We start from the raw sequence: 25,265 nt of genomic DNA on the forward strand, positions 1-25,265 counted from the left end.
TGCGTTGCGGCGGCGCGGTGGTTCCGCGTGCTGGCGGCATGTCAGCTGTACGCTGGGGCCGCGGCGCGGCGGGGTTCGGGAGGGCCCTGTGGCCGGCGGGAACCCCCGGCCTCCTGGCCGAGGAAGGTAATGAAGGGGAGTCCCGGAACCGCTGCCCTGCCCCCCCCACCCGCGGCCGTGACCTCTGGCTTCTCGACCCTCGGGATCCAGCTTCCTCCGACACTTGCCCTTTGATCTTGGGAGTTCTGGGGAACCCAGTGACTCGACCCCGCTTTCACTCGCCCTTGGCCCACTCTCCGGACAGGGGTCGGCGGGGCACTTTGATCTTCGACCCTTGATTTCTTTTGGAGCCCCATGACCCACTATTTACGGTTTAGGGTTTTTAACCTTTGAATTGTCTGTGCCTTAGTTCGACGAACCTTTTATCCTCTACCCCACGCCCCACTTTTCTTTTTTCCTTTGCCCGTGGTGTCCCCTTCACTTTTGTCCTGTTAGTTTCTTTCCAGTGTGAGACCGGTGACCACTGACAGTTCCCACTGCCTTTAGGGTTCCTTTGCCCCTGTCAGGGCCCTCCCTCCCCCACCCCTGATGCCGGCCTCCTTCAGCCTCCCTGGTCTCTCCTGCAGGGGCTCTTGGTGGCGTCTGGGGCTGTAAGAGGAGCTCGACTGCCAGCCCTTGTGAGCAGGACCGCCGGAAGGACTGGGGCCATGCCGAGCTGCTGGAGGGTGAGCCTGACCCCCGAGGTTTGGGGCCTGAAGCCCCTTCCTCGCTGTCCCCCCGTCGGCAGCGCTGCTGGGAGCCGCCTCCCTGGTTCCCCACAGGGACCCCGGTGAGAAGGGATGTCAGTCTGTAAGGTGGGGTGACTCATGGGGTCCCGCTCTCTGGTGGTCCGAGGGCTCCCACGGTGAAGCGAGTGCTGTACACAGCGAGCTCTTGTAGTTCCCTCGTCCCAGCAGGGGCTCCCCCTTTCCAGATGAGACAGTCGAGGCCCAGATCTGTGGCTGGAGAGACTGGCTCAAGGCCACCCACCGCTGCACGTGCAGAGCTGGGCTTTGAGCTGTGACATGACCAAGCTCAGTGGTCCTGGCTCAGCTTCCTGGGCTTGGGCGCACGATGGGGTCTACTCGTGGTCCTTGTCACCTGGGATGGACAGCCAGGTCCTGGCGGCCTCTGTAGCAAGTGGGGGGGCATCTGTCCTTCTCGCCGCCTCACTATCCTCTCCCTCCCAGACGTCCAGTGCCTCCTGCTTCCCCTCCTGTCCCTTGTCCAGTGTGTGTCCAGCAGCCAGGAGTGGGGTGGGGGAGGCTTTGAAAAACAACACCTAATTTCAGAAAACCCCAAACACGCAGATCTGAAGCCACAGGTCCCATGGGCTTCAAGAGCAACCTTCTTTCGTTTCTCACCCATCTCATTATTTTAAAGCTAAGCCCAGGGTCTGGAAATCTGAATCACTTCACCTCACTCCCCAGCCTTGAACCATCCAACTGTTTCCTCTCTCACAGAATAATCTCCAGACCCCCACTGAGGGCCGTAGACCTCCAGGCCTTTGCCTACCTCCTCGGCTTCTGGCATCAGGAGCTTTGCACCTGCCTGTCCTGGGTCAGCCCCCAGGTGGCTTGGATGCGGCCGCCTCCAAGGGAAACCTGTGCCCACATCCTGCTTCTGCCTCGTGTCCTGCCCGACGCTTTGCCGCCGGCCACTGTCCCACACGTGCAGAAAGGGTCTGCTGAGTCTCCGGACACGGAGGCTAGGGCTGCGCCTGTGTTTCTGCTCTGGGCCAGCTCTCTCTGGGGCCGATGTTGTAGTGAGACAGGTGCAGGCAGGAGATGGATACCCTTGGTCCTCACGTTCGCAGATTCTGTGTTTGCAAAGTCTCCTACCAGCTGAACTTGTAACCCCAAAGCCGATGCACACCTTCCCAGCTGAGGTGGAGCTGGGCGAAGCCCTGTCAACAGGCATCCTTTTCAGGGTGTATCTGGTGCCACGTTTTTGCATTTTGTGCTGTTCGTTGGTGTTTCTGCAGTTTAAAATGGCCCCAGACCTGGTGCTGGGGTGCTGTCTAGTTTCCTCAGCTCAACGGGGCTGTGACGTGCCTTTTGTAGAAAATCTGCATGTTCGACAAGCTTTGTTGAGGGGTGAGATGTAGGAGTGTTGGCTGTGAGTTCAATGTTAGTGAATTAGCAATACATAGGAAATAAGATATCTCAGATGAGAACTCACAAAACAGTGTTATGTGTGGACCTGTTGGTGGAAATATGACCACGGGCTCTCAGGAGCCCCGTGTTTGCCTGGGAGTGGTGGTTCCCTGTTCACCAGCTCAGTGGCCTGAAACTCTGTAGAACAGAACTGCCCCAGGTCCTGAGAGCTGACTGTCCTTGAAGTGGCGCAGGGCAGCGGCGGGCTGTGAATTGTCTGTGTGTGGGGTGGTGGGGTGTGGGGGTAATGGCACGTGCAAAGGCCTGAGGCCATTACGGATGGAGTGGGGGTGGGAGGGGCAGGGAGGCGCCGGCACCCGGGTGGATTTTGAAGGCAGAGCCCTGAGGAGGCGCTCACGGGCTGCATGTAGAGGGGGAGAGTCACAGACGACCTGTGACTTTTGTTCAGGCTGGGAAGGACAGAGCTTGGCGGGGGTGGGGGAAGATGCAGAGAGGCAGGTTGTGGGCAACACCGGGAGCCTGTTCGGGACGTTGGGTTTGAGTGGCTCGGGTGGATGGGTGCTGGTTGGGTGGGCGGGGCGTGCGTGGCCAACGAGGTAAGTCTAGGGACGTTGTCGGTGGTCAGCAGACACACGGGGCTGAGGTCTGTCGCCTCCTGGGCAGCGGGGTCCCCTGACGTCTCGCCCTCTGCCCCACAGTGCTCAAGGCGCGGGTGCGGCAGCTGCAGGCCGAGGGCATGGCAGAGGTGACGGTGAAGAGGGTGGCCAAGAGGGTGGCCGTGGCTCGAGCCCCGGAGGCTGGCGGCGCCCAGCCACCCAGGCAGGCCCCGGCCGGGGCCAAGGGGGCCGGGGCCAAGGGCGCCGCCGCCACACTCAGCAGCCGCTGGGCGCAGAAACTGGACAGCGATCAGCAGCTGATGGAGAAGCGCAAGCAGCGGCTGGAGGGGAAGCTGCAGAAGCATGTGGAGAAGGGGGCCTGGCAAAAGCAGCTGCGCCTGGAGCCCCGACTGCTGAGCAGGAAGCTGGCGAGCCAGCTGCAGCACTGGGAGCAGGGGGCGCCCCGGAGCCCGTGGGAGGAGCAGCTGGCACAGCTGCTGCAGGAGGCCCCACACAGGCTGAGCAGCGAGGCGGCGGCGGCTCCGGCGGACAGAGGCCCCGAGTCGCGGCTGGAGGGCCAGCAGCAGAGGCTCCTGTCCTTCTTTGAGTGCTGCCTGCTCACGGGCCACCTGCCCCTGGCCCACCACGTGCTGGTCACCCACCACAGCAAGTCCCAGCAGCAGCGGCTGCTCACGCTCTCCATGTACAACATGGTCATGCTTGGCTGGGCTCGCCAGGTGAGTGACTGGGCCCAGGGAGCGAGTGCCCCAGGGTCGGAGGCAGAAGCCAACTTGAGGGCACTTAGATTCGAACCCTTGTCTTTTAGCTCCAGGGCTCAGGCCTTTGTCTTTTATTGTTTTAATAATTCTTTAGGCTTGTCGATTATGAGTCACACGTGGCCTTCAAAGCAAAGTGTGAAAATGACCAAAAGGGCAGGAAGAAGCTGTGCTCTGGTTCAGAGTATTTCCTTCTGGTTACTTGACCACGGCTCTAGTGCGAGGGGCGCTGCAGACCCTCCCTGGGGCTGCGACCTCAGTGCTTTCCATCTGGCTTGTTCTTGTCTCGAGTTTCCTAGGTGGGCTCCTTCTTTTTAATGCAGACATTCACAGCTGTGAATTTCCCTCTGGGAACAACTTTAGCTGCTTCCCTCTCCCACGTCTTCTGTTTTCACCTGCAACTTCTCCTCTGACCTGTGGCTGCTTAGGAGTGTTGCTTAAGCGCCCTTGCTGTGAAAACTTCCCCAACGCCCTCCCTCCCGTGGGTCTGCGACCTCATTTGAGGAGCAGCAGGGAAAGCGTTAGTGCCGGGCAATCAAGGGAAACAGTTGTGTGGAGACACAGGTGCAACTCACTAAGGCAGGTTGGCGGCAGGGACTTCGCTGTGCTGACTCACGCACAGAACGCGGCCCAGAGCTGCCTGATAGCGCTGGGAGGCTCCCAAGCCCTCCACAGCGACAGTCACGGGGGGCTTCTTGCCTGCATTGTCTTTGCAGGAGGGCACTCAGTTCCAGGAGTTAGTCTGCCTTCCCAGGTCTCTGGCCTCTGCCGTCCCCCCCACAAAGTGTCCTGTTACAGCAGCATATTTCTGATTAGATGAGCTTCCTGGGGCTGCCGAACAAATGAACAAACTGGGAGGCTTAAAGTAGCAGAAGTTTGTTTTCTTTTAGTCCCAGCGGCCAGACGTCCGAGGTCAGGGCGTGGCAGGGCCCCACTCCCTCTGGAGGCTCCAGGGGAGGGCGCTTCGTGCCTCTGCCAGCTCCTGGGTCTGCGATGTCCCTTGGGCTGTGACCGCGTCCCTCTGATCTCTGCCTCAGTGCTCACACGGCCTCCTCCAGTGTGACCTCATCCTAACTGCACCTGACCTCATCTAACTGACCTCATCCTAACTGCACCCTGCACCTGCAGGGACCCGGTTTCCAAATAAGGCCCTTTTCTGAGGTTCCAGGTGGATGTGAGTTTGGGGGGCCCTAGGCAGCCAGCCTATGTCGGGCAGGCCTGGCTGCCACCCAGACCTGAGTTTAGTCCCGTTCTGCCACGTGCTCCCTGTGGCCACACCCCCCCCTTCCCTCTGAGCCTTGGGTTTCCCATCTTGGGAGGAGTGAGGGCTGTAATCCAGGGCTCCAACCTCATGTATGTGTGTGCTTAACACTGTGAAGGTTCGAATGCATGTTTTCATGGTGGTGGTGACGTTACTGTGAGTTTTTTTTTCTTTTTTTTAATAAAAGTTGTTTCCACTTTTTATTTATTTATTTGGCTGCATCAGGTCTTAGTTGTGGCTCGCGGGATCTAGAGCGCAGGCTCAGTAGTTGTGGCGCACAGGCTTAGTTGCTCCGCGGCACGTGGGATCCTCCCGGACCAGGGCTCGAACCCATGTCCCCTGCGTTGGCAGGAGGATCCTTAACCACTGCGCCACCAGGGAAGTCCTCCTACTGTGAGCGTTTAGAGGTAGGATAGATGGGCTGAATCTGGACCAGCAGCGTCCGGTAGGCCTTTCTGTGACTTTGCCAGTGTTCCTCACCTGCTCCAGCGTCCTGTCGCTGCTGAAGCGAGTGTTTAATTTAAACTAAGCTAAGTGGCCGCTGTGGTTGGTGACTACCGGACTGAGCAGCCCCCACTTCCTGCCCCCCACCCCGGGCCGTGCAGGCAGGCACCTAGGACCCAGTTGCTGGCACGTGGTCTGGGGTGGCAGCACCTGTCAGACAGGGTGCAGGACACATGGCGGGGTGCTGGGAATGCCTCTCTCTGGAAGGGTCTGTGGCATCTCTCCTGAGCCACCAGTGGGCTGGAGGAGAAACCACAGGGGAAGTTAGCGGTGAGGCCTGTGTGGAGGGAGGCCCGGTCGCCGGGAAACTGGGTAGAGGAGTGGGCGGGCAGCAGGGAGCACTGTGGGCCGAGCTGGGGCCTCCCTTCTGTCCACACCCGGCCCCCCCGCAGGCCCTCACCCCGCTTGGTTCCCCCAGGGCTCCTTCAAAGAGCTGACGTACGTGTTCTTCATGCTGAAAGACGCCGGCCTCGCCCCGGACCTGCAGTCCTACGCGGCTGCCCTGCAGTGCATGGGGCGCCTGGACCAGGATGCTGGTACCATCCGAAGGTGGGTGGATCGGTGTAGGGTGGCCTGGCTGAGCTGGGGGCTGGGATCCCTGGGGCTCCCCGGGCACTGGCGCTGTGAGCCGGGTGTGTGTGCCCTGCAGGTGCCTGAAGCAGATGGCGCAGGACGGGCTACAGCTGCAGGGGCTCTTCACCGCTGTGCCGCTGAGCGCCGAGGAGCGGGCTGAGCTCCTGCGGGCCGTGCGCAAGGCCAAGCCCGCCTTCACCCCCCCGCGGCCGCCCGTGCCCCCGCCCCAGGTCAACACCTCGCCGCTGCTCCGGGAGATATACGCCAAGGTGAGCTGGGGCCTGTGGCCTGGCACCTGCCGGGGGCGGGGGGGGGGGTTGTCGTCTCCGGGTGCCTTGGCCCCTTCCCGTCTCTCCTGGCGGGGTCGGCTCCACCCACCCCCATGCTGGCGGGAGGGAGGCTGCTGTGGGGGGCCTATGCCGCACCGTCCTCGGTTTCCACGTGGCGATGCAGCTGTGGGCCGAGTGTCGGGGTGTCGCAGGGCCTGTGTGCCCTCTCTAAGACTGGACAGCTACCTCCGCAGGCGGCAGGCAGCGGGCAAGGCCACACCTACCTCCCAGGGTGGAGTAGAGCATGACATCTTGAGGCACTGGGTTTTTTATTTTTACTGGGACATAGTTCTCCTATTCTACAGTTCACCTTTTAAAGTGTAATTCAGTATTTTTTTTTTTTACTATATTGATCTCTATGTAATTCCAGAACATTCCATTATCCCAAAAGGAAGCCCGTCCCCATCAGCAGTCAGTGCCCATTCCCCCCGCCAACCCCTGACAACCACTAACCACTAACTCTCTGTGGATCGGCCTGTTCTGGACGTTTCCCATCAGTGGAATCACACCCTGTGTGTCCTTCTGTGTCTGGCTTCTCTCACTGAGCATCGTGTTCTCAGGGTCCGTCCACGCTGTAGCGAGTGTCAGGGCTTTCACCCCTTCTCAGGGTTGAGTGATGTTCCCGTGTGTGGAGGGACCACATTGTGTTTATCTATCATCTGTTGACGGACACTTTGGTCGTTTCTAGCTTTTAAGCATCGTGAACCGCGTTGCTGTGGCTGTGGACAGGTCTTTGTGCAGATGTATGTTTTGGATTCTCAGTGTGTGTGTTGGGTTTTGCTATTTTTAATTTGTCTATTTTGGGAAGGGTCACACGCTCACACAGTGGCGAGTTTACAGAGAAAACGGCAGCACCCGGGGACTCGCACTGGCTTCCTGGGCACCCTGCCCCCCTGGCAAGGCCAGCAGATGCTGTTACACCAGCATCGTTGTCTTACTGTCCTGGGCCCTGCTCCCCCCGCAGCGTTAAGGATAGATGGTTTTCAGGAGACTTGGGAAAATGACTGTGATTCTGCCGGGGGGGCGGGCGGGGTCCTGGCATGTGTACGGTGGACAGCTGCTCTTCTTGACCTCGGGTGTGGATGGAACCCTGGGGGACTCAGGTCGAGAGGTCAGGCACCGGCACCTCACCACCAGCCTGTTGTCACCAGCAGGATCCCGCTGTGTCCTACCCGAGGCTGCACTTGTCCCTGAAGGAGCTGCAGGGCCTCTTCCAACAGCAGCTTCGCGTGGAGATGGCCACCACCATCACCGTGGAGTCCGTGGAGAAGGTTCCACTGCTGACCAAGGAGGTCCTGCATGCGGTAAGGGGCTGGGGGGTGGTCCGCTCCGGCTGAGCTGGGCGTCCCCTGCCTGGGCAGGGTCGCGTGGCGGAGGCCGGCTGCACGGCAACCACCCCCCCGCCCCCCCACTGAGCCAGGCACTGCCAGGCATAGGGCTGGGGCCTCGCGGGCTGCAGGGTTGGGTGGCCACGGTGATGACTCCTTGTGTACCCCCTCCCCCCAGCGGAAGACCCTGGCAGGCCTGCGCACCCGATGGAGGACGGCGCTGTACCGGGAGCTGCAAGAGACCAAGGAGAGCGAGGCCCACGCTGCTCGAGAAGGCCGCCTCTCACTCTTCCCGTACCTGTGCCTGCTCAGTGAGAAGGAGGTTGTGAGGATGCTGCTGCAGGTGCGCGCGGGGCCGGGGGGAGGGCCTGCTGCGGGTGTGCCTGCGGGTTCCACACGGAGCGCGGGGCTCATGGCGCTCGCTGCCCTCCAGACCCTCCAGGCACTGCCCGCGCAGGGAGAGTCACTTCTCTTCTTGGCACACGAGCTGGGTCTGCGTGTCTTCAAGAGGAAGCAGCTCAGAAACGAGGTGCAGGAACTGGAGCAGCGCTACTCCAAGTACCTGCACCTGCTGGCCTCCGACACCCAGGTGAGGCCCAGGGAGCCCGGGTGGGGAAACCCAGGCGTTGAGCGGAGGTCCCCTCCCCTCTCTCCTCTCCCCTTTCCTGAGGCGGCTGGATTTGCCCCCAGACTCCACCTCATTTTCCTCACCTAACCCTGGGATAGCAGTCAGCTCACCCCTCCCTGGGGGTGGGTGGGGGTCTCCAGCTCTGCAACCAGACTCTCCTCCCCCTGAGCCACCCTCCCGCTCGCAGGTGGCGGAACCGTGCCTGCCACGGCAGCATTGGGAGGCACTGGGGGTGCCTGAGGCCCCCCACGAGCAGCCCTGGCCCATGTCAGTGGTGGTGCAGCTGGGCAAGCAGCTGGCGGAGGTGCTGGTGCGGGCCGCGCAGATGCCCAGCAGCCTGGCAGCGCCCCGGAGCCCCGGCACGCTCATCCCTGTGCTCTACCATGTGTACTCCTTCCGCAGCTTCCGCCAGGTGGGCCACTGTGGGGACGGGCGTGCGAGGAGGCCGTGGGCTCTGGGTGGTGCAGGGCCCCTGGGCCACGGTGGGATCCTGCCAGAATTGTGCTGTGGCCCCAGACCTGGTCTCAGGGTCAGGGCGTCTGAGGGGACCCCGGGGCCCTCCTCCACGGCCTTTGGGGCAGCCCCCTGACCTTCTCTGCCTGCCCCGCCCCCAGATCGGCATCCTGAAGCCTCACCCCGCCTTCACGCAGCTGCTGGAGACGGCGGCAGAGCGCACACTGACCTTTGAGTCGACGGACGTGCCCATGCTGTGCCCACCGCTGCCCTGGACGTCGCCCCACTCGGGCGCCTTTCTGCTGAGCCCCACCAAGATGATGCGCTCAGTGGAGGGCAGCCAGCAGCACCAGCTCCTGCTGGAGCGCTGCCCGCCTGCCGAGCTGCACGGTGCCCTGGATGCCCTCACCCAGCTGGGCAACTGTGCCTGGCGGGTCAACGGGCGCGTGCTGGACCTGGTGCTGCAGCTCTTCGCTGACAAGGGCTGCCCTCGCCTGGGTGTGCCCGCCCCGCCCTCCGAGGCCCCCCGGCCACCCGAGGGCCGTCGGGCTCCCAGCCGCTGCTTGCTGCCCGAGGTCTCGCCTGCTGAAAAGGCTGAGATGCGGCGGGAGCTGGCCCGGCGCCTCAAGGTGGCACGGGAGATGCAGAGCCTGCGCGCCGATGCGCTGTACCGCCTGTCGCTGGCCCGGCACCTGCGGCACCGTGTCTTCTGGCTGCCGCACAACATGGACTTCCGCGGCCGGACCTATCCCTGCTCACCGCATTTCAACCACCTGGGCAGCGACCTGGCCCGCGCACTGCTGGAGTTCGCCCAGGGCCGCCCGCTCGGCCCGCACGGCCTCAACTGGCTCAAGATCCATCTGGTCAACCTCACGGGGCTCAAGAAGCGCGAGTCGCTGCAGGCACGCCGGGACTATGCGGACGAGCTGATGGAGGACATCCTGGACTCGGCGGACCGGCCCATGACGGTGGGTGGCGTGGGGAGGACAGCAGCTGGGCCCTGACCCCTGACCGTCTGGCTCTCCTGGCCGCCGCGGCACCCACCTCAGACCCATGCAGGCACCCCCGCCCCCTACTTCTTCCCAGGCACCCCTCTGCTTGTCTTTCCCTCTGTCCTGGGCCATCAGCAGCCTCCCATGCCGCAATAGGCCTCCCTCCAGGCTGGCCCCTCCCTGGTCTGTCACTCCTGTTCTCTGTCCACACCTGTCCCCACGACACCTGGACCCGCCCGGGAGGTGCCCCCAGGCTGGCTCTGACCCCGCCGGGGCTGGCCTCACCCAGCCCGCTGCTTCCTGCAGGGCCGCAAGTGGTGGATGGAGGCGGATGAGCCCTGGCAAGCCCTGGCCTGCTGCATGGAGATCGCCCGGGCGGTGCGCGCCCCCGACCCCGCCGCCTACGTCTCCCACTTCCCAGTTCACCAGGTGAGCCAGGGGACTCTGGTGTGGAGCATGCCCTGCCCTTGCGGGCCCCTGCCAGAGGTGTCTCGCTCGGGCTGAGGCGCCGAGGGATGGCCCGGGTGTCTGGCACCTGGCCATCCCACTCTGCACAGGCTGGTGCTCCCACGGCGAGCAGCTTGTGCAGGCACGCCGCCCCCCCTTCTGTGCCTCGGTTCCGCTTTGTGGGAGGTCCAGGGAGCTCGCTGTGAGCGGAGCTGGGGAAGCCTGGAGCTCGCCTTGCCCCGCCCCTCGCTCCCTGCGCCTCACTCTTCCCCCCCTCGCCCAGGACGGCTCCTGTAACGGCCTGCAGCACTACGCCGCCCTGGGCCGGGACAGCGTGGGGGCCGCCTCCGTCAACCTGTTGCCCTCGGACCTGCCGCAGGACGTGTACAGTGAGGTGGCTGCACAGGTGCGCACCCACCCCGCCCCCGCTTGCTCTTATCCCCCAGCCCCACCCGGGTCTGTCTATCGAACATCTGGGTGCTGTGGACCCCACTGCCACGGCTGCCAACTGTCAGGTGACCCGGCAGTCAGGCAGGGTTCCTGGGGGACGTGTCAGAGGGGGCAAATGGTGAGGTCCACGGGAAGAGAAGGAGCCTCGGGGTGGGAGGCTTCTGGGTGGGCAGGGCCCCGCCCACTGATGCCCCGCCCACTGATGCCCCGCCCACTGACCCCTGCTCCAACAGGTGGAGGTGTTCCGCAGGCAGGACGCCGAACAGGGTGTGCAGGTGGCCCAGGTACTGGAGGGTTTCATCAGCCGCAAGGTGGTCAAGCAGACGGTGATGACTGTAGTGTACGGGGTCACCCGCTACGGGGGCCGCCTGCAGATCGAGAAGCGCCTCCGGGAGATCCACGACTTCCCCCAGGTGCGCGGGGCCGAGACTCCAGATCCTGCCGGCCACTGTCCTGTAGCAGGTGGCCGCTGGGCAGCAGGCGGTCCTGACACAGGGTCTTGTCTCTGCCCACCGTGGGGTCCTCCAGCGGGGCCCATGGGAGCGAGCCCACCCCTTCAAGAGTGCGCGAGGTCACTGGCCCAGGGCCATCAGGCGTTGTAGAGGGAACCTGGGCCCCGCCCACGCCCTCCCCTCACCCTCTCCCCAGGACTTCGTGTGGGAGGCTTCTCACTACCTCGTGCGCCAGGTGTTCAACAGCCTGCAGGAGATGTTCTCGGGCACCCGGTCCATCCAGGTGAGGCCTCATCCTCCCCTTGCCCCCCGTCGGCCGTGGCTCCCCAGACCCGGCCCCCCTGAGCCCGGTGTCCGTCCCTGCAGCGCTGGCTGACCGAGAGCGCCCGGCTCATCTCCCACACGGGCTCGGCCGTGGAGTGGGTCACGCCCCTGGGCATCCCCATCATCCAGCCCTACCACCGTGACTCCAAGGTCATGGTATGTGCAGCCCCCCCGCCCCCCCCCCGCCCCCCGCCGCTGCCGCGCCAGGCAGGACTCAACGCCCCTGCCCCTACCGCCCCTGCCCTGCAGATCAAAGGCGGGCTCCAGAGCCTCACCTTCAGCAGCAGCGTGGACACCAGCCAGTGAGTGCACAGGGTGGGGGGGCGGGGCCGGGGCGCCTGGGCCGGGAGGCCACTGGGGTTGGGCCGGGCCGGGCTGAGGCTCCAGAGTCCCCCACCTTGCACCCCGCCCCCAGGAAGCCCAACACGCTGAAGCAGAAGAACGGCTTCCCGCCCAACTTCATCCACTCACTGGACTCCTCGCACATGATGCTCACGGCCCTGCACTGCTACAGGTGCACCAGGGCTGGGGACGCCGCGGTGGGTGCCGCCCGCTGGGGATGGGGTCAGGCGAGGACCGAAGCTGTGGGGGTCTGGGGGACCTGGTGCCCCAGAGGCGACAGGCCTCGAGGCAGGGAGGGGTTGGGATGTGGCTGACTGGGCAGGGGAGGGACTCCAAGTGTGCAGCTGGCCGTCGGAGGGTCCGCGGGCCCAGCCTGCTGTGTGGCCTGCTCTTGACGTGTGTGCACCTGCCGGGGCAGGCAGAGGGTGTCTAGTTTCTCACGGTTCTGTTAGAAATGGCTGCTCCTGTGCGGGGGGGGGGTGTGGCCGCACTGAGCCAGACTGCTGTGGGAGTTCTGTGTTCTTCCTGTGCCCCCCTGGGGTGGCTCGGGGACCCCTGGGATGGAGCCCTGTGGTGGAAGGGGGCCCAGCCTCAGCCATCCCCTACGGGAAGCTGAGAATCAGTTGGGTGGCAGCTGGGGGTAGGGTGGCAAAGAGGCTTCTTCCTAAGAGGAGAACTTGTCACTTGCCTGCTGAGGGGCACGTGTGGCGCACAGACAGCTGCTGGAGTGTGCGGGGGTGAGGGGCGAGAGGAGAGTGGGCGTCACTGGACAGTGGGCCCCCCGGCTGAGCGGTGGGGAGGGGCTTGAGGTGAGAGCTGGGCCAGTGCTGGGCAGCGGTGGGGTGTGGATTGTGAGGGAGGGGACCTCAAGGCGTGGCCTCTCCACGGGGGCCCCTCACTGCTGCCGCAGGAAGGGCCTGACCTTCGTCTCGGTGCACGACTGCTTCTGGACCCACGCCGCTGACGTTGCGGTCATGAACCAGGTGCAGGCCCACCCCCACTAGGGCGGACACCCCCGGCTCTCGCGCCCCCGACCTCATCCCCTCCTGACCTGGGAAGCCCGGTCCCCCTGCCCCTTGGGCCTGGCTCCTGGCTGCTGACGCCCCCCCACCTCCCCCCCCCCATCGCAGGTCTGTCGCGAGCAGTTCGTCCGTCTGCACAGCCAGCCCATTCTCCACAACCTGTCCAGGTTCCTGATTGAGCGGTTCTGCTCCGACCCCAGGTGAGGCCCCCCCCAGCCCAGCACCGCAGAGGCCGCTCCCTCCCCAGGCCGCCCCAGCCTTACCCCCACCCGGCCTTTGCCCTCAGGACCTCCAAGAGCATCTGGGTCTCCAGGCTGATGGACACGCTGCTGTCTGTGCCCAAGACAGGTGAGGCCCAGGGCTGGACGGCCCCTCACCGGGCTGGGGCGGGGCCTTCCCCAGGGCCCGCCCCCAGCCTTCTGCTCTGCTCCGCAGGGACATTCAACCTGGAGCAGGTGAAGCACTCCACGTACTTCTTCAGCTGACGGCCCGGCCCGTGCTGCCTCCCTGTACCTTAGTGTGAATAAAGGTCTGTCACCACGTGGGGGCTGCTTGCCTCGGGGAGGGGCGGGCTGCGCGCTGGGTCCAGGCAGAGCGATCATACGCGGCAGGCTGGGCGCCAATGCTGTCGTTTATTGCGCGGAATGGGGGCGTGGGGCTTAGTGGGGCGTGGGGGGCGCAGTGGGCGCTGCTGCCTCGGCTCGTCAGTACATTCACCATGACGGCAGGGACCCCCCCCCGCAGCCTCGCCCCTACGCTGGGGTGCTGGAGGGAGTGGTATGTGCCCACTCCGGGGCGGTCACCGCGGACGCACGTGGACAGGGACTAGGCTGGTTATTGCGTGAGCGCGATGGGGGCAGCGGGAAGCCGGCGGGCTAAGTATTGCACTTAAAAACAGATCCTCGTTGGAGGGCGAGGGCGGGCGCGGGCGGGGCTCCACGGCCCTCTTCCCCTTGGCCCCGGCCGGCCTGTCCCCGCTTCACAGTTGGGGGAACTGAGGCACCGAGGTGAAGGGAGCCCCCTCGCCCGCGCGTGCGCGGGGCCGCCGGGGGCAGGGGCAATGTGGGTGGGCTCAGGGCGATGGGTGGCTTGGCGGGGGTGTCCCGCCGGCCCGGGTCGCCCGTCCGACTACGACTACCTACGTCTCCTCTATGGCTTCTGGGGCGGGCGGCCCGGGCTGCGCAATGGCATGGCTTTGGTCTGAGTGACAGCCCCGCCCCGGCCTGGCTGGGCCACAGGGCGGCGCGCAAGGGTCACAAGTTGGACGAGAGACGTGAGCGCGCGGAGTCCAGCGGGTCGGGTCCGCCGGTGGCGCCAGGTGAGGGTGAGGGCGAGGCCGAGTCCCTGCGGTCCGGGCTGGGCCCTGCGGCCCGGGCGGCGGGCGCAGGCCCCAGGCGCGGCGTGGAGCTGCTGGCCGGGCGCACCGAGGCTCCGGGGCCGGGGCCAGGGCCGGGTGCGCCGTGGGGCAGCGAGGGCTGCGAGGCGGACAGCGGGCGCGAGGCGCGGCTCAGGCGGCGCGCGGGCAGCGCGGGCCCGGCGCAGGGCGCAGCAGGTGAGCCAGGCACGCCGCCATAGGGCGAGGTCCGCGGTGCCCGGGGGCTGGAGGGCGCGCCCGGGGGGCTGGCAGCGGGCCCGGGCCCGGGCGAGGCGGCCGTGGGCGCGGGCCCGGGGGGCAAGCGGTGCACGAGGCGCGGCGAACCGAGCGCCAGGGGCCCGACGAGCGGGTGCGCCACCTGCGGGCAGAAGCTCATGGCCACGGCCTGCTGCAGCGTGGCAATGGCCGAGGCGCCCTGCGGCGGCGGCGGCGGCGGCGGTGGCGGGAAGAGGCCGACGCGCTGGCCCAGCTCGGCCTGCTGCACCATCTCGCGGTCGTACTTGACGATCTCCTGGATGATGGCGTTCTCCTGGTTGTTGAACACGCCCGAGTTGAGGTCGTGCTGCACCTTGTGCAGCAGGATCGAGTTCTTCTTGCCTGGTTTAGGGGAGGGGGGCGCGTCAGAGTTGCCTGCTGCTGTGCGCTGCACACACGTGTGCAGCGCCTTCTGCGTGCAGTAGGCCTGCATCTGAGTGCCTGCCCTGTACAGCCAGCACGAACGGAGCCCCTCCTGCACACAGCAAACATGCCAAGTGTCTGCTGTGTATAGGAAGCTGAACTAGTACACCTACCGTATACAGCAAGCATGAATCAAGCACCTTTGTGTGTAGCAAACAAACACGTCAAGCACCTGCTTCACACACAAAGCAAGTATGAGACACCCGAATCCTGCTGGCATGCAGGGAGCACTTCCTGTATACAGCAAGCATGTATCGTGCACCTGCTGTGTACACCACGCAGGTATCAGACACTTACTGTGCACAGCAGCCCACGCAGACTCCTGCCTGTACACGGCCGGCATGCTGAATGCCTGCCGTGTACGTAGCAAGCATGGGTTGAGTGCTTAGTGTATACAGCAAACACATCGAGCAAATACTGTACAGAGCAAAAATTTAAGCGCCTCTTATAACATAAACACGTTGAGTGCTTTCTGCGTACTGGGAAGTCTTAACAACTCTTCCCTACCGCACCCCATTTTGCTTCTCCAGCCATTCGCTGTCTTTATTCCCACACACAGCACCAAGGGCCTCTACCTCTCTGAATCCTGCTCTAGTCTTCAGCAAGTCCTTAGCCATTTCTAAGGTTCCCCCTGCCCGGCCACCTCTCCCTTTACCCAAAGCCACCCCCCCACACACACACAGGCCAGGCCACCAGATTCCTCCATATGCCCACCCTCGTAAAGTGCACAGGTCCTGATCAGGTCCTCCCCTGCCTGGGATCATCCATGGCTCCCCAATGCTTCTGACCTACAGCCCAAGCGCCTTCCTCTACAGCCCTGTGGCCTCATGTGCCTGGTGCCCGCCTCCCTCCCAGCTTCCCTGAGTCCCTGGACTCCAGGCCTCTTTCCCACCTCAGGGCCTTGGCACATGCTGTCTCCACTCCCAGAACATGCCTCTGTCTTGCCACCGGCAACGCCTACCCATCTGGGTCTCCACTTGGAGTCACAAGGACATCCCCTCCTCTGTGACAAGCCTGAGGGTAGCCACCCCGTCAGCCTCATGGGCCACATCTACACCTCCCGGCACACAGTAGGTGCTCAAACATTTGCCTAGGGAGCAGAAACACCCATTTCCCCATCCTTGGGAAACCGGGGCCGTGTCTGGCCAAGGGAGAAAGTGGGTCAAGGAATCTGGTCCGGGGGTCAGAAGGGGCCCTGAGGGTCAGCTGGGCCATACCTATACCCCACTCCTCAGGCGGCCCCCCGACAGCCACTGAGGCTGACCGCTGGGCCCACTCACCGATGCGGTCCAGGCGGTCGATGGCGACCGTCTCGAAGGCCCGCCGCATCATGGGGTACTCCTCCAGCACCTCGTTGAAGTTGTCCACGCTCAGCGAGTAGAGGCGGCAGTAGGTGTCAGCCCGCACGCTCGCCGTGCGCCGGCCCCGCGTCAGCAGGCAGATCTCTGCGTGCAGCCGGGGCAGCGTCCTCACTGCTGGGCCACACCCAGCGGCCCAAGCCAGCTGTCCCCAGGGCCCTCCCAGCCAGCAGAGCAGTCCAGCCCCGCCCCCCACCGCCCCAGGGCCTTCCTGCTGCTCGGGTTCCCCACCCTGACCTCCGTCCGCCGCCAGCACCCCTGCCCACAGACACTCACCCCCGAAGTAGGAGCCGTCGGACAGCTTCATCTCCTTGTTGCCCTTGGTGAGCACACTGACCACCCCATGCTGGATGAAGTACATCTTCTTGCCAACGGTGCCCTCACGGATGATGTAGTCACCCGGCTGGAAGACCTCGAACTTGAGCTTGGTCAGCATGGCCGTGACGAAGTTGGGGTCGGCGTTGGCAAACAGTGGCATCGAGGCCACCAGCTTCCGGCAGTTGAAGTTGACGATCTCCTGTAGGGGTGGGAGGCGGGGGTGACGGCAGGGCGCACACCCGATCCTCCATCGCACCCTACCTTTGGGACTGTTGCACCTCTCAGACCTTCGGTTTGTGAAAGGGATTTAACACGTTAGCCTGAAAGCCAGCATCTTAATAGGCAAACACTGGAGGTTTCGCCACCAAAGACAGGATCAAGAAAAGATTCCCAAGATCCTCTACTGTTGAACTCTGTGTTGGCAATACTGGCCGATGCAGTTAGACACGAAGAGCATTCAGAGACGTAAGAATTGGAAAGGAAAAAGTAAAACTATCTCTTTACTATCTGTATTAATGGGATTGCCTGAAAAACCCGAAAGAGTCAATGGAAAACTGTAACAAGGGAAATTTGTCAAAATAGCAAGTGGTTAAAAAAACCAACATGAAAACCAAGAGCCTTAAAACGAATCCACGGGGGTAGAAGTCAGGATGACGGTTATCCTTGGCAAAGAAGCCTCTGCGGGATGGAAATGCTCCGTATTTGATCTGGGTGGGGGTCATGGGGGGATTTCACCTGACGGAGCATCCATCGGGTGTGCCCTAATGACGGGGCACTTTGCTTACCTTACAAAGAAAATCGGGCTTCCCTGATGGCGCAGTGGTTAAGAGTCCGCTTGCCAATGCAGGGGACACGGGTTCGTGCCCCGGTCCGGGAGGATCCCACATGCCGCGGAGCAGCTAAGCCCGTGCGCCACAACTACTGAGCCTGTGCGCTAGAGCCCGCGAGCCACAACTACTGAGCCCGCATGCCACAACTACTGAAGCCTGCGCGCCCTAGAGCCCATGCTCCGCAACAAGAGAAGCCACTGCAATGAGAAGCCTGCGCACTGCACAGAGTAGACCCCGCTTGCCTCAACTAGAGAAAGTCCGCATGCAGCAACAAAGACCCAACACAGCCAAAAATAATTAATTAAAAAAAAAATCCACAGCTTTTGTACAGGCAAACGAAAGGCACTTCGAAGAAGACGTAATGGATGAGAAGACCCCATTTCCACCCACATAAAGAGCTAAGTGAGATGCCATGGCACGAGTTTACCAAGACATGGCCAAATCTATATGAGGAAACGTTGAAAACCCTCCCAGAGGCACAGAAGAGCCTTGAACACATTGTGCCCTTAGAGAGCGCTGCTCACCATCTTCGAGACGGAAGACACCCGTTCTCCCCGGGCAGGGATACAGGACACAGAGCCCTGTGGAAATGCCGCCCGGCTCGCTTCTCGATAACCGGGGCTAGTCAAGTGCATTTAGAACAAATGAGCAGAAGTAGCAGGAAGCCCGTGACAAAGACAAGCAGGGAGGGGGAACTCACCCTCTAAGACACCGAAGCACATCGCAAACCTCTGCGATGCAGAGTGGGTTTGGCGCACACAGAGCAGACAGGCCGATGGGACAGATGAAAAGTCCAGAAATAGACCCAAGCAGGAGGGAACTTCAGCCTAAGGTGCCCCTCCCCCACCAAGTCTCGGGGCAGAGCCAGATGGTTCAGCCCCACACAGCAGATAAGACTGGATCCCTTCCTCACGCCAGATTCCACGATAAATTCCAAAGGCATAGGGGGTCTACATGCCAATAATGAAACCCTACAAGTATGAGAAGAAAACGTGGGCAAATTCCTCTAAAGCCTGGGTGTGTACAGCAAGCAGGTATTGGGCACCTGCTGTATACAGCGAGCATGTATTGTGTGCCTGATGTCTGCAGAGAGTAGATACTGACCTACTGTGTACAGCAGTCAGGTGTGGAGCACCTGCTGCGTACAGAAGGCAAACACTGAACACTGTAACACTCGCTCTGTTACACAAGCACACATTGAACACGTACTGTGTACAGCAAGCATACATGCAGCACCTGACGCACAGGGCATAAAAATGCCACACGCGGGGGAATAAGACCACAGTAAGCAAGTTTTAAAGATAAAATGGCCAGGGACCTCCCTGGTGGTGCAGTGGTTAAGAATCCGCCTGCCAATGCAGGGGACACGGGTTCGAGCCCTGGTCCGGCAAGATCCCACAGGCCACGGAGCAGCTACACCCGAGAGCCACAACTACTGAAGCCCGCGTGCCTAGAGCCCATGCTCTGCAACAAGAGAAGCCACTGCAAGGAGAAGCCCGCGCACCGCAACGAAGAGTAGCCCCCGCTCGCCGCAACTAGAGAAAGTCCGCATGCAGCATCGAAGACCCAACGCAGCCATAAATAAATAAATGAATAAATAAATAAATAAATCGCTCCCAATTTTCAAAAAATAATAAAAACAACAAAAAGACCAAAAGTTCTGTAGGAAAACAAGCAAAAGTTATAAACAGTTTACAGAAAGAAATGCAAATAAGCCCCTGATGGCAGGAAAATAAGAGAATCGCACCTGAGGGGTGCACCTCTCACCTGGGCGTTTTGGGACCGTCTCCCTCGTGGCGCCCTCGGAGGGGAATCTGGACAGACCGGCAGGGCCCCGACCCCACCCTCGTCTCTGCCCTGTGCCGCGAGCTCCTCCCACAAAGCATAACAGGACCCAGAGAGGGAGCGCCAGGCACGGACACCCCGGAGGCCTGCCCGCCTTTGTTTTGTTAAAAAGGCAGAAAATGGACGGAGAGAGCAGGAGGAAACCGGGCAGAGGGACAGGACAGAAGACGGGCATTTTCTGAATATATCTGGTTTTGTAAATTTGACTTTATGTAAACACCTAAGTAATGATCAAACACAGGTCGCCAGGGGCTGGCGGGAGGGGAATGGGGAGTGAGGGCCGGGTGTCCTGAGCAGCCGGGAGGCCAGGCCGCGGGATTAGGCGGCAGTGGTGGCACCACTCTGAATACACTCGACACGGCATTTCATGCATGTTGTGGTCTGTGACGTGTTTGTCTGTAAATGAGTGAATGAATGAAAATAATTACCCAGCGAATATTTTCATTGCAGGTAGCCACAGTGCTTGCCTGCTGGGAGGCACCTCCACCCTCGGGAGAAATCCTAGCGCCCGTTCCTGTCCCTCCTCAGGGCCACGCAGGCTCACACTTGCCTCTGTGAGTCGCCCCAAGCCCCTCCCCACTCCGTCCCTCCCAGAGCTTCCCCTCTGGCACCACCTCCCTGGAAACAGGGCAGGGCACACGGCTGGCGCCCAGTAACTGCTTGCTGAGGGTCACGGGTTGAACTGTCCGCCCACCACCGTCATACGCTGAAGTCCTGAGCCCTGGTACGTGTGAACGGGGCCAGATGTGGAAACAGGGTCTTTGCAGGTGTGATTGGTTAAGATGAGGTCGTGCTGAACCCAGTGGCTGGTGTCCTTACGGAGGAGGGGACACAGAGACACAGGAACAGGCCACGTGAAGACGAAGGAAGAGGCCAGGGTGACGTGTCCACAAGCCAAGGACACCGAGAACCATGGGCCACAACAGGAGCTGGGAGGGGCAGGAAGGACCCTCCCTGGAGCCTCTGGAGTGAGCACCCCGCCCCTCACCTCCTGCAGGGGCCCGTGGGGCTCCCCCAGGACCCTCCTCCGCACGCGGACCCCCACCTCACCTCCCGCAGGGGCCCATTGAGCTCGCCCAGGATGCTGTCCTCGTCGAACATCTTGCCCTGGTAGCGGTGCTCGTAGTAGTCATGGATCTTCTGGCGGAAGTCAGCAGGCAGCTTGTGGAAGGACATGTACTGCTCCACCTGCTTGTACTGTAACAGGGCAGGGGGGGGCCCGGGTCAGCGGCCGCCGCTCCCGAGCCCCCGCCCCGAGTGGGCCTCGACTTAACAGTAACACAATACGAGATGCCCAGGGCGATCTGAACTTCAGATAAACGACCAAAATGCCCCAGATAAGGATATCCTGGGCAGGGGACTTCCCTGGTGGTGCAGTGGTCAAGAATCCGCCTGCCAGTGCAGGGGACACGGGTTCGAGCCCTGGTCCTGGAAGATCCCACGTGCCGTGGAGCAGCTAAGCCTGGGGCAGCTAAGCCTGTGCGCCACAACTACTGAGCCCGCGCTGCACAGCAAGAGAAGCCACTGCAATGAGAAGCCCACGCACCGCAACTAGAGAAAGCCCACGCGTAGCAGCGAAGACCCAACGCAGCCAGAAATGAATGAATGAATTAAAAAAAAAAAGTTACTGCTATGTCCTGAATTTCCTTTTTTTTGGCCATACCACACGGCATGCAGAACTTCCCCTACCAGGGGTGGAACCCGTGTCCCCTACAGTGGCAGTGTGGAGTCTTAACCCCTGGACCACTGGGAAGTCCCGTCCTGAATTTCATCTGGCAACCCTTTCCCGCCACCAGCACCCCACCCCCAGCCCTTAGAGGGGGCTGTACTGACCCCCGCCCCAGAGGTCCCAGACCCTTTGGTGGCCCTGGCTCCCCTCCCCAATGATCTTTCTAGAAATCAGCCCAGCCCCGCCTGGCCACAGCTGCCCTGAGCTCAGCGGAACCCGTGACGGCAGGCGGGTGGCGGCACCAGTTCATGTTTGGGTAGGAGGCTGGTGGCTTCCGGACAGCCGGGGTGCCTGGCACCAGGCCCAGCTGACCCAGCCGACCCGACTGCTGGGCACTGCTTGGGGGCTTGCAGCTGCCTGGCCAAGGCCAGCCACCGGATAGCAGTGCAGGGCCAATGGGGCGATGTCCCAGGGACCAGGCCCCCCTTGGCCTTAGGGAGGGGAGACTGAGGCTGACCTCCAGAAAGGGCTGGCCTGTGGGGTCGCACCCGCCCTCTCTCGGCCCTTCCCGGCCCACAGCCCTTGGATTGGTCCACGGAGGTTCCCCCACCAAGGCCAAGTGCCAGGACATCCTTGCTCCCCCAGAGGCCTTCCCCGTGTCCTTGAGCGACCCTAGGACCCCAGCCCCTCCCGAGACGGCCCAGAGACCTTCCCCCCGGCCTGGAGCCCCCCGATGCCCCTTGGACTGGCCCTGTCCTGTTCGGACCCCTCTGGCTCCCGTCCCCTCCCTTGGCCTGTGTCTCCCTCAACCCCTCCTGCCCTGTCCCCCTCCAGGCTCCAGACTTCCTTCGTCCACAGAGCTGGGGGGATGTGGGGTGCCGCCCCCTCTCACCTTCTCCTGGTACTGGCGCCGCGAGGAGTCCAGCGACTGAATGAGGGCCGTGGCGTGGCCGATGAACATGGCGTAACAGGTGGCGCCCACGATCATGCTCAGCATCGTCAGCCAGATGTCCGTCATGCTCTCCGGTGCCTGCCGCCCGTACCCGATGCACAGCATGTGGCTCATGGCCTTGAAGAGCGCGAAGGAGTAGAGCTCACTCCACGAGTGGTTCTGCAAGGCCACGGGTGGGGGGGGCGGGTGGGTGGGCGCTCGCGGCCCCCAGGGAGCCCCTTGACACACACACACCCCCAGGGCCCCGCCTGCCCGTCCTCCCCCAGGTGGTAAGCTCCGTGTCTTCCAGAGGTAACCAAGGGAGACTGAGACTCAGGCAGCTGACGTGGCTGTGCGCACACGTCACAGCCACTCAGCAGCAGGTGCGGGTCTGAAGCCGCCTCCCCACTTCAGTCCTGGGAAACTGAGGCTCAGAGGGGCCAGAGTCTAGCCTTGGGGGCTCAGGAGCCCCCACCACTTTTCAGCCTCTGATGAGAGTGTCTGTGAGGCCAAGAGAATGGGAAAGTTCCGGGGACCCCGGAGACAGTGAGTTGGGGACACTGGCATCTGATCAGAGGGGCGGAGAGGGGGGAGGCATCAGGCAGGACCAGGAGCCCTTCCCAGTCCTCAGCTGACCCGGCTAGGGGAGGGGGCAGCGGGCCCCGTTCAGGAAACAGGACCACATGCCTGGGTGTCCGGCCAGACAGTGAGCTGCCTCAGCCAGGCAGCTGTGCCAGGCGCCGGCTGGGCACCCACGGGTTTTCCCTCCGCTGCTCCCGCCCATCAATGCCCACCTGCCCTGTGCCCCATGTGCAGGAGGAAAGCTTTTAACACTCAGCGTCTCAGCCAGGAAGTAATAGGTGCTTGTGAGTCTCCAATTTTTCTCTCTCACGGCCCATGATACCACTTTTCCATTTGAGGACTATGATATAAAACTGTCTTTTAAATACATGTATGCAAATTAAAAAGTGGAATGCATCGCAAAGCACAGTAAGCAGATGATGCGATCCCTGGGGGGCAGAAACTGTCCTATAGCCCTCAAACGGTCAAAGATCTCCATGGTCCCGGGGTCTGCAAGGCAAGGCTCGAAGTCGGCTAGCAGCCCACAGGGGCGCTCACCCCCAGAGGAGTGTTTCAGGCGCCGTGCGCTCCGGGAGCGGATGTGGGGCGGGGGGGCTCGGGGCTCACCACCATGCCGTTGATGGAGACCCAGCAGTTGCGCGGGAAGTCCTGCAGCATCGGCACTAGGAACTGCAGGCAGCCGTCCCAGTGGCACAGGAGCAGCATCATGCTGATGAGGTTGCAGATGCGCATGACCGCGCTGGCCAGGTCATAGGTCATGTGGAAGATCTGGCGGGTGGGACGGCGTCCGTGAGAGTCCCGCAGACGGTGTGCGAGGGAGAGGCCTCCGCCCACGGCCTCTTGCGACCCGGGTGGTGGGAGGACGAAGCCCTCCGCAGGGCCCACTCCCCTTGGGAGCCGCCCCACCGCACCACGCCCCCCCACGCGGCCGGTGGGGCCCCCGCTCCTGTGAGACCCGTTGCCTTTCAAGGTAATGCAGCACCCTAGACTAGAGCACATGGCCCCCTGCTCGGCCTGCCGCCCCGGGCGCCCAAATCTCTCTGCCTGGTTGCCTGCCCACTGCCCTCTCCCAGGACCACGGCCTCTTTCCGCAGCCTTGTCCCCACCCACTCCCCGCCTCGGAGCCTAGCTGCTGTCCTGGACAGTGGCGGCGACTCTGAGCCCGCGTGGTGGCCGCGGGCTTCAGGAATCAGGTCACACTCAGTCCAGAGGCGGGTCTGAACTTGGGGGAGAGGGGCGTGATTTCGCTTCTCGGAGCCTCAGTTTCCCCGTTGCCACCGGGGCTGTGGAGTATGCCTCTTACAGGGTAGAAGGAAGGAGAGCGGTGCGGATGCGTTAAGTGTCCATGCTGCGCTCCCTGTGACCCCCCGCCCCTCCACCGGGTACAAGCTCCTGTGACCGCGCCCCGTGCCCCCCGCCCCCGCCCCGAGGCCCAGGTTCCACCCCTAAGGTTCCTAGGCCCCTCACTGCAGTCCCTGTAACTCCGCCCAGTGCCCCACCCAATGACCCCGCTCGTTTGCCTGTATCCCCACCTGTCCTCTCACTGTGACCATGTCCCTGGACCCCGGTAGCCCCGCCCAGAGTCTCCCATCATGGCCCCGCCTTTTTGTTCCTGGTGCCTCCTTGCCCCCCTCCTGCAGCCAATGGCCGGGTCCCATCACGGCATCCTCACCCATCACCACCCCCTCGCTCATCACAACCCCGCGCCCCTACATCCTAGCCCCGCTCCAGCCCATCACGACCCCACAGACCCCACGCCTGCATCCGCGTCACCACTCCTCCTCGCTCATCACGACCCTGCCCACGCCCACGACCCCGCCCCTGCGCCAACGTGCAGCCGTGCTCACCTCCTCCCATTGGTGGATGTAGCGGATGAGGCGCGACAGGCGGAGCAGGCGCAGCAGGCTGAGGATCTTGGTGAAGCGCACGATGCGCAGGGCGCGCGCCGTCTTGTAGACCTCGGAGTCGATGCCCTTCTCTACGATGAGGAAGATGTAGTCCACGGGGATGGAGGACACGAAGTCTACCACGAACCACGTGCGCAGGTACTTCTTCTTGATCTTCTCGGGGTCCAGGATGATCTCCGTGTTGTCCTCGATCACGATGCCCGTGCGGAAGTTCAGCACCAGGTCCATGAGGAAGAATGTGTCCGAGACCACGTTGAACACAATCCACGGGGCCGTGGTCTCGTCCTTGAAGAAGGTGATGCCCACGGGGATGATGATGAGGTTTCCCACCATGAAGAGCAGCATGGTGAAGTCCCAGTAGAACCTGGGGGCGAGGTGCAGCCGGTCACGCGGTCACACCTCCACCTTTGCGCGGGGCCCTCCGCGGAGCCTGCCTGCCCCACCACACGCGCATGCGCCTTTGAAGACCAGCCCAGCGCTCGCCTCCTCCGGCAAAGCTGAGACTTTGGCCCCGGCTACTGTGGACCTCGCCTCCAGGAAGCCCTCCCAAGCCCCAGACAGCACTGCTGGGCTCCCCCAGCCCAGGTCCCTCTCTCTGGCCCAGCCTGACCTTCTCTCCCTGAAGAAGCCGGAGACCTGGAAGAGTCCAAGAGGCCGCTCAAAAATTGACTAAATGTTTCCCAGGACCAAGAAGGCCCAACGTGCCTGGCACAAGGCTGCCGTCCAAAAAGCACTAGGGCCGAGCCAGGAGGGGAAGACAGACAAGCGGAGGAGCTGGAGGGGCGGGGGGGTGGGGGGTGGGAACTGCAGCCAGGAGGGTTGAGTGGCTGGGCGGCCGGGGGCTGCAGGTGCCGGGTGGGCACCGGACACCCACAGTTTGACATCCAGGTGCAGGACCCCCACCCTGGCCAGACTTCCCAGTGGGGCACCGGAAGGCTGAACAGGGGGCACTGGCTGTCCATCCATTTCAGGTAGCAGCCGGGGGGGCTGGGGACCGGACAGAGGCCAGGGTGCCAGGCCGTCTGGGAAAAAGGGAGAAGCCAAGGCCTGCCCGGCAGAGCGCAGGGCCAGGTGGCAGAAGAGCCTGAGGGACGGGACTTGGCCACGGCTCGGATGTTTCATGTGATAAGTACACCTGA

General features: G+C 62.8%; 2 protein-coding genes and 1 long non-coding RNA gene across 8 annotated transcripts in view; 1 reads left to right on the forward strand and 2 right to left on the reverse strand.

Annotated features, from left to right (window-relative positions):
• Positions 1–20,654, forward strand: POLRMT (RNA polymerase mitochondrial). 6 transcript variants are annotated; one of them, XR_004037018.3, is made up of 23 exons: positions 1–126; positions 627–725; positions 2,855–3,489; positions 5,712–5,842; positions 5,943–6,135; positions 7,347–7,499; positions 7,702–7,866; positions 7,957–8,112; positions 8,339–8,563; positions 8,766–9,572; positions 9,903–10,025; positions 10,327–10,449; positions 10,727–10,906; positions 11,142–11,228; positions 11,312–11,425; positions 11,519–11,571; positions 11,685–11,783; positions 12,522–12,594; positions 12,742–12,833; positions 12,920–12,981; positions 13,069–13,162; positions 19,488–19,591; positions 19,805–20,654. XR_004037018.3 is itself a non-coding variant. In XM_030845540.3 (22 exons), exons 1-21 carry the CDS (start codon positions 39–41, stop codon positions 13,116–13,118), a joined length of 3,708 nt encoding a protein of 1,235 aa, XP_030701400.1. In that variant the 5' UTR covers positions 1–38; the 3' UTR covers positions 13,119–13,162; positions 19,488–20,654. The 6 variants fall into 6 exon arrangements, 4 of the variants coding, with proteins under 4 accessions (XP_030701400.1, XP_030701402.1, XP_030701405.1 ...); XM_030845540.3 differs by having other exon boundaries at positions 19,488–20,654; XM_030845542.3 differs by having other exon boundaries at positions 7,350–7,499; positions 19,488–20,654.
• On the reverse strand, positions 5,010–10,458 carry LOC138842636 (uncharacterized). Its single transcript, XR_011377365.1, has 3 exons — positions 5,736–10,458; positions 5,444–5,533; positions 5,010–5,291 (listed from the first exon to the last, which is right to left on the reverse strand). It is a non-coding gene; the product is annotated as an uncharacterized lncRNA (long non-coding RNA).
• HCN2 (hyperpolarization activated cyclic nucleotide gated potassium and sodium channel 2) overlaps positions 12,903–25,265 on the reverse strand; it is a 21,365-nt gene continuing 9,002 nt past the window's right edge. The window contains exons 2-8 of the mRNA XM_030845686.2: positions 24,067–24,490; positions 22,826–22,987; positions 21,599–21,817; positions 20,088–20,234; positions 16,321–16,561; positions 15,967–16,131; positions 12,903–14,605 (exon numbers count right to left, since the gene is read on the reverse strand). Of these exons, the coding sequence (XP_030701546.2) occupies positions 13,887–14,605; positions 15,967–16,131; positions 16,321–16,561; positions 20,088–20,234; positions 21,599–21,817; positions 22,826–22,987; positions 24,067–24,490 (2,077 nt within the window). The 3' untranslated portion in view covers positions 12,903–13,886. The remainder of the gene's footprint in view (positions 14,606–15,966; positions 16,132–16,320; positions 16,562–20,087; positions 20,235–21,598; positions 21,818–22,825; positions 22,988–24,066; positions 24,491–25,265) is intronic.

This window comes from Globicephala melas, chromosome 3 (assembly GCF_963455315.2).
Source record: "Globicephala melas chromosome 3, mGloMel1.2, whole genome shotgun sequence".
Taxonomy (NCBI): Eukaryota; Metazoa; Chordata; class Mammalia; order Artiodactyla; family Delphinidae; genus Globicephala; species Globicephala melas.

Bases quoted from the DNA above. Each gene is read 5' to 3' on its own strand.
- POLRMT (XM_030845540.3), top strand. From the start codon at position 39: ATGTCAGCTGTACGCTGGGGCCGCGGCGCGGCGGGGTTCGGGAGGGCC. The intron at 6,136-7,346 runs GTGAGCTGGGGC...TGTTGTCACCAG, and splicing joins TCCGGGAGATATACGCCAAG to CAGGATCCCGCTGTGTCCTA. The intron at 11,229-11,311 runs GTGAGGCCTCAT...CCGTCCCTGCAG, and splicing joins CGGGCACCCGGTCCATCCAG to CGCTGGCTGACCGAGAGCGC.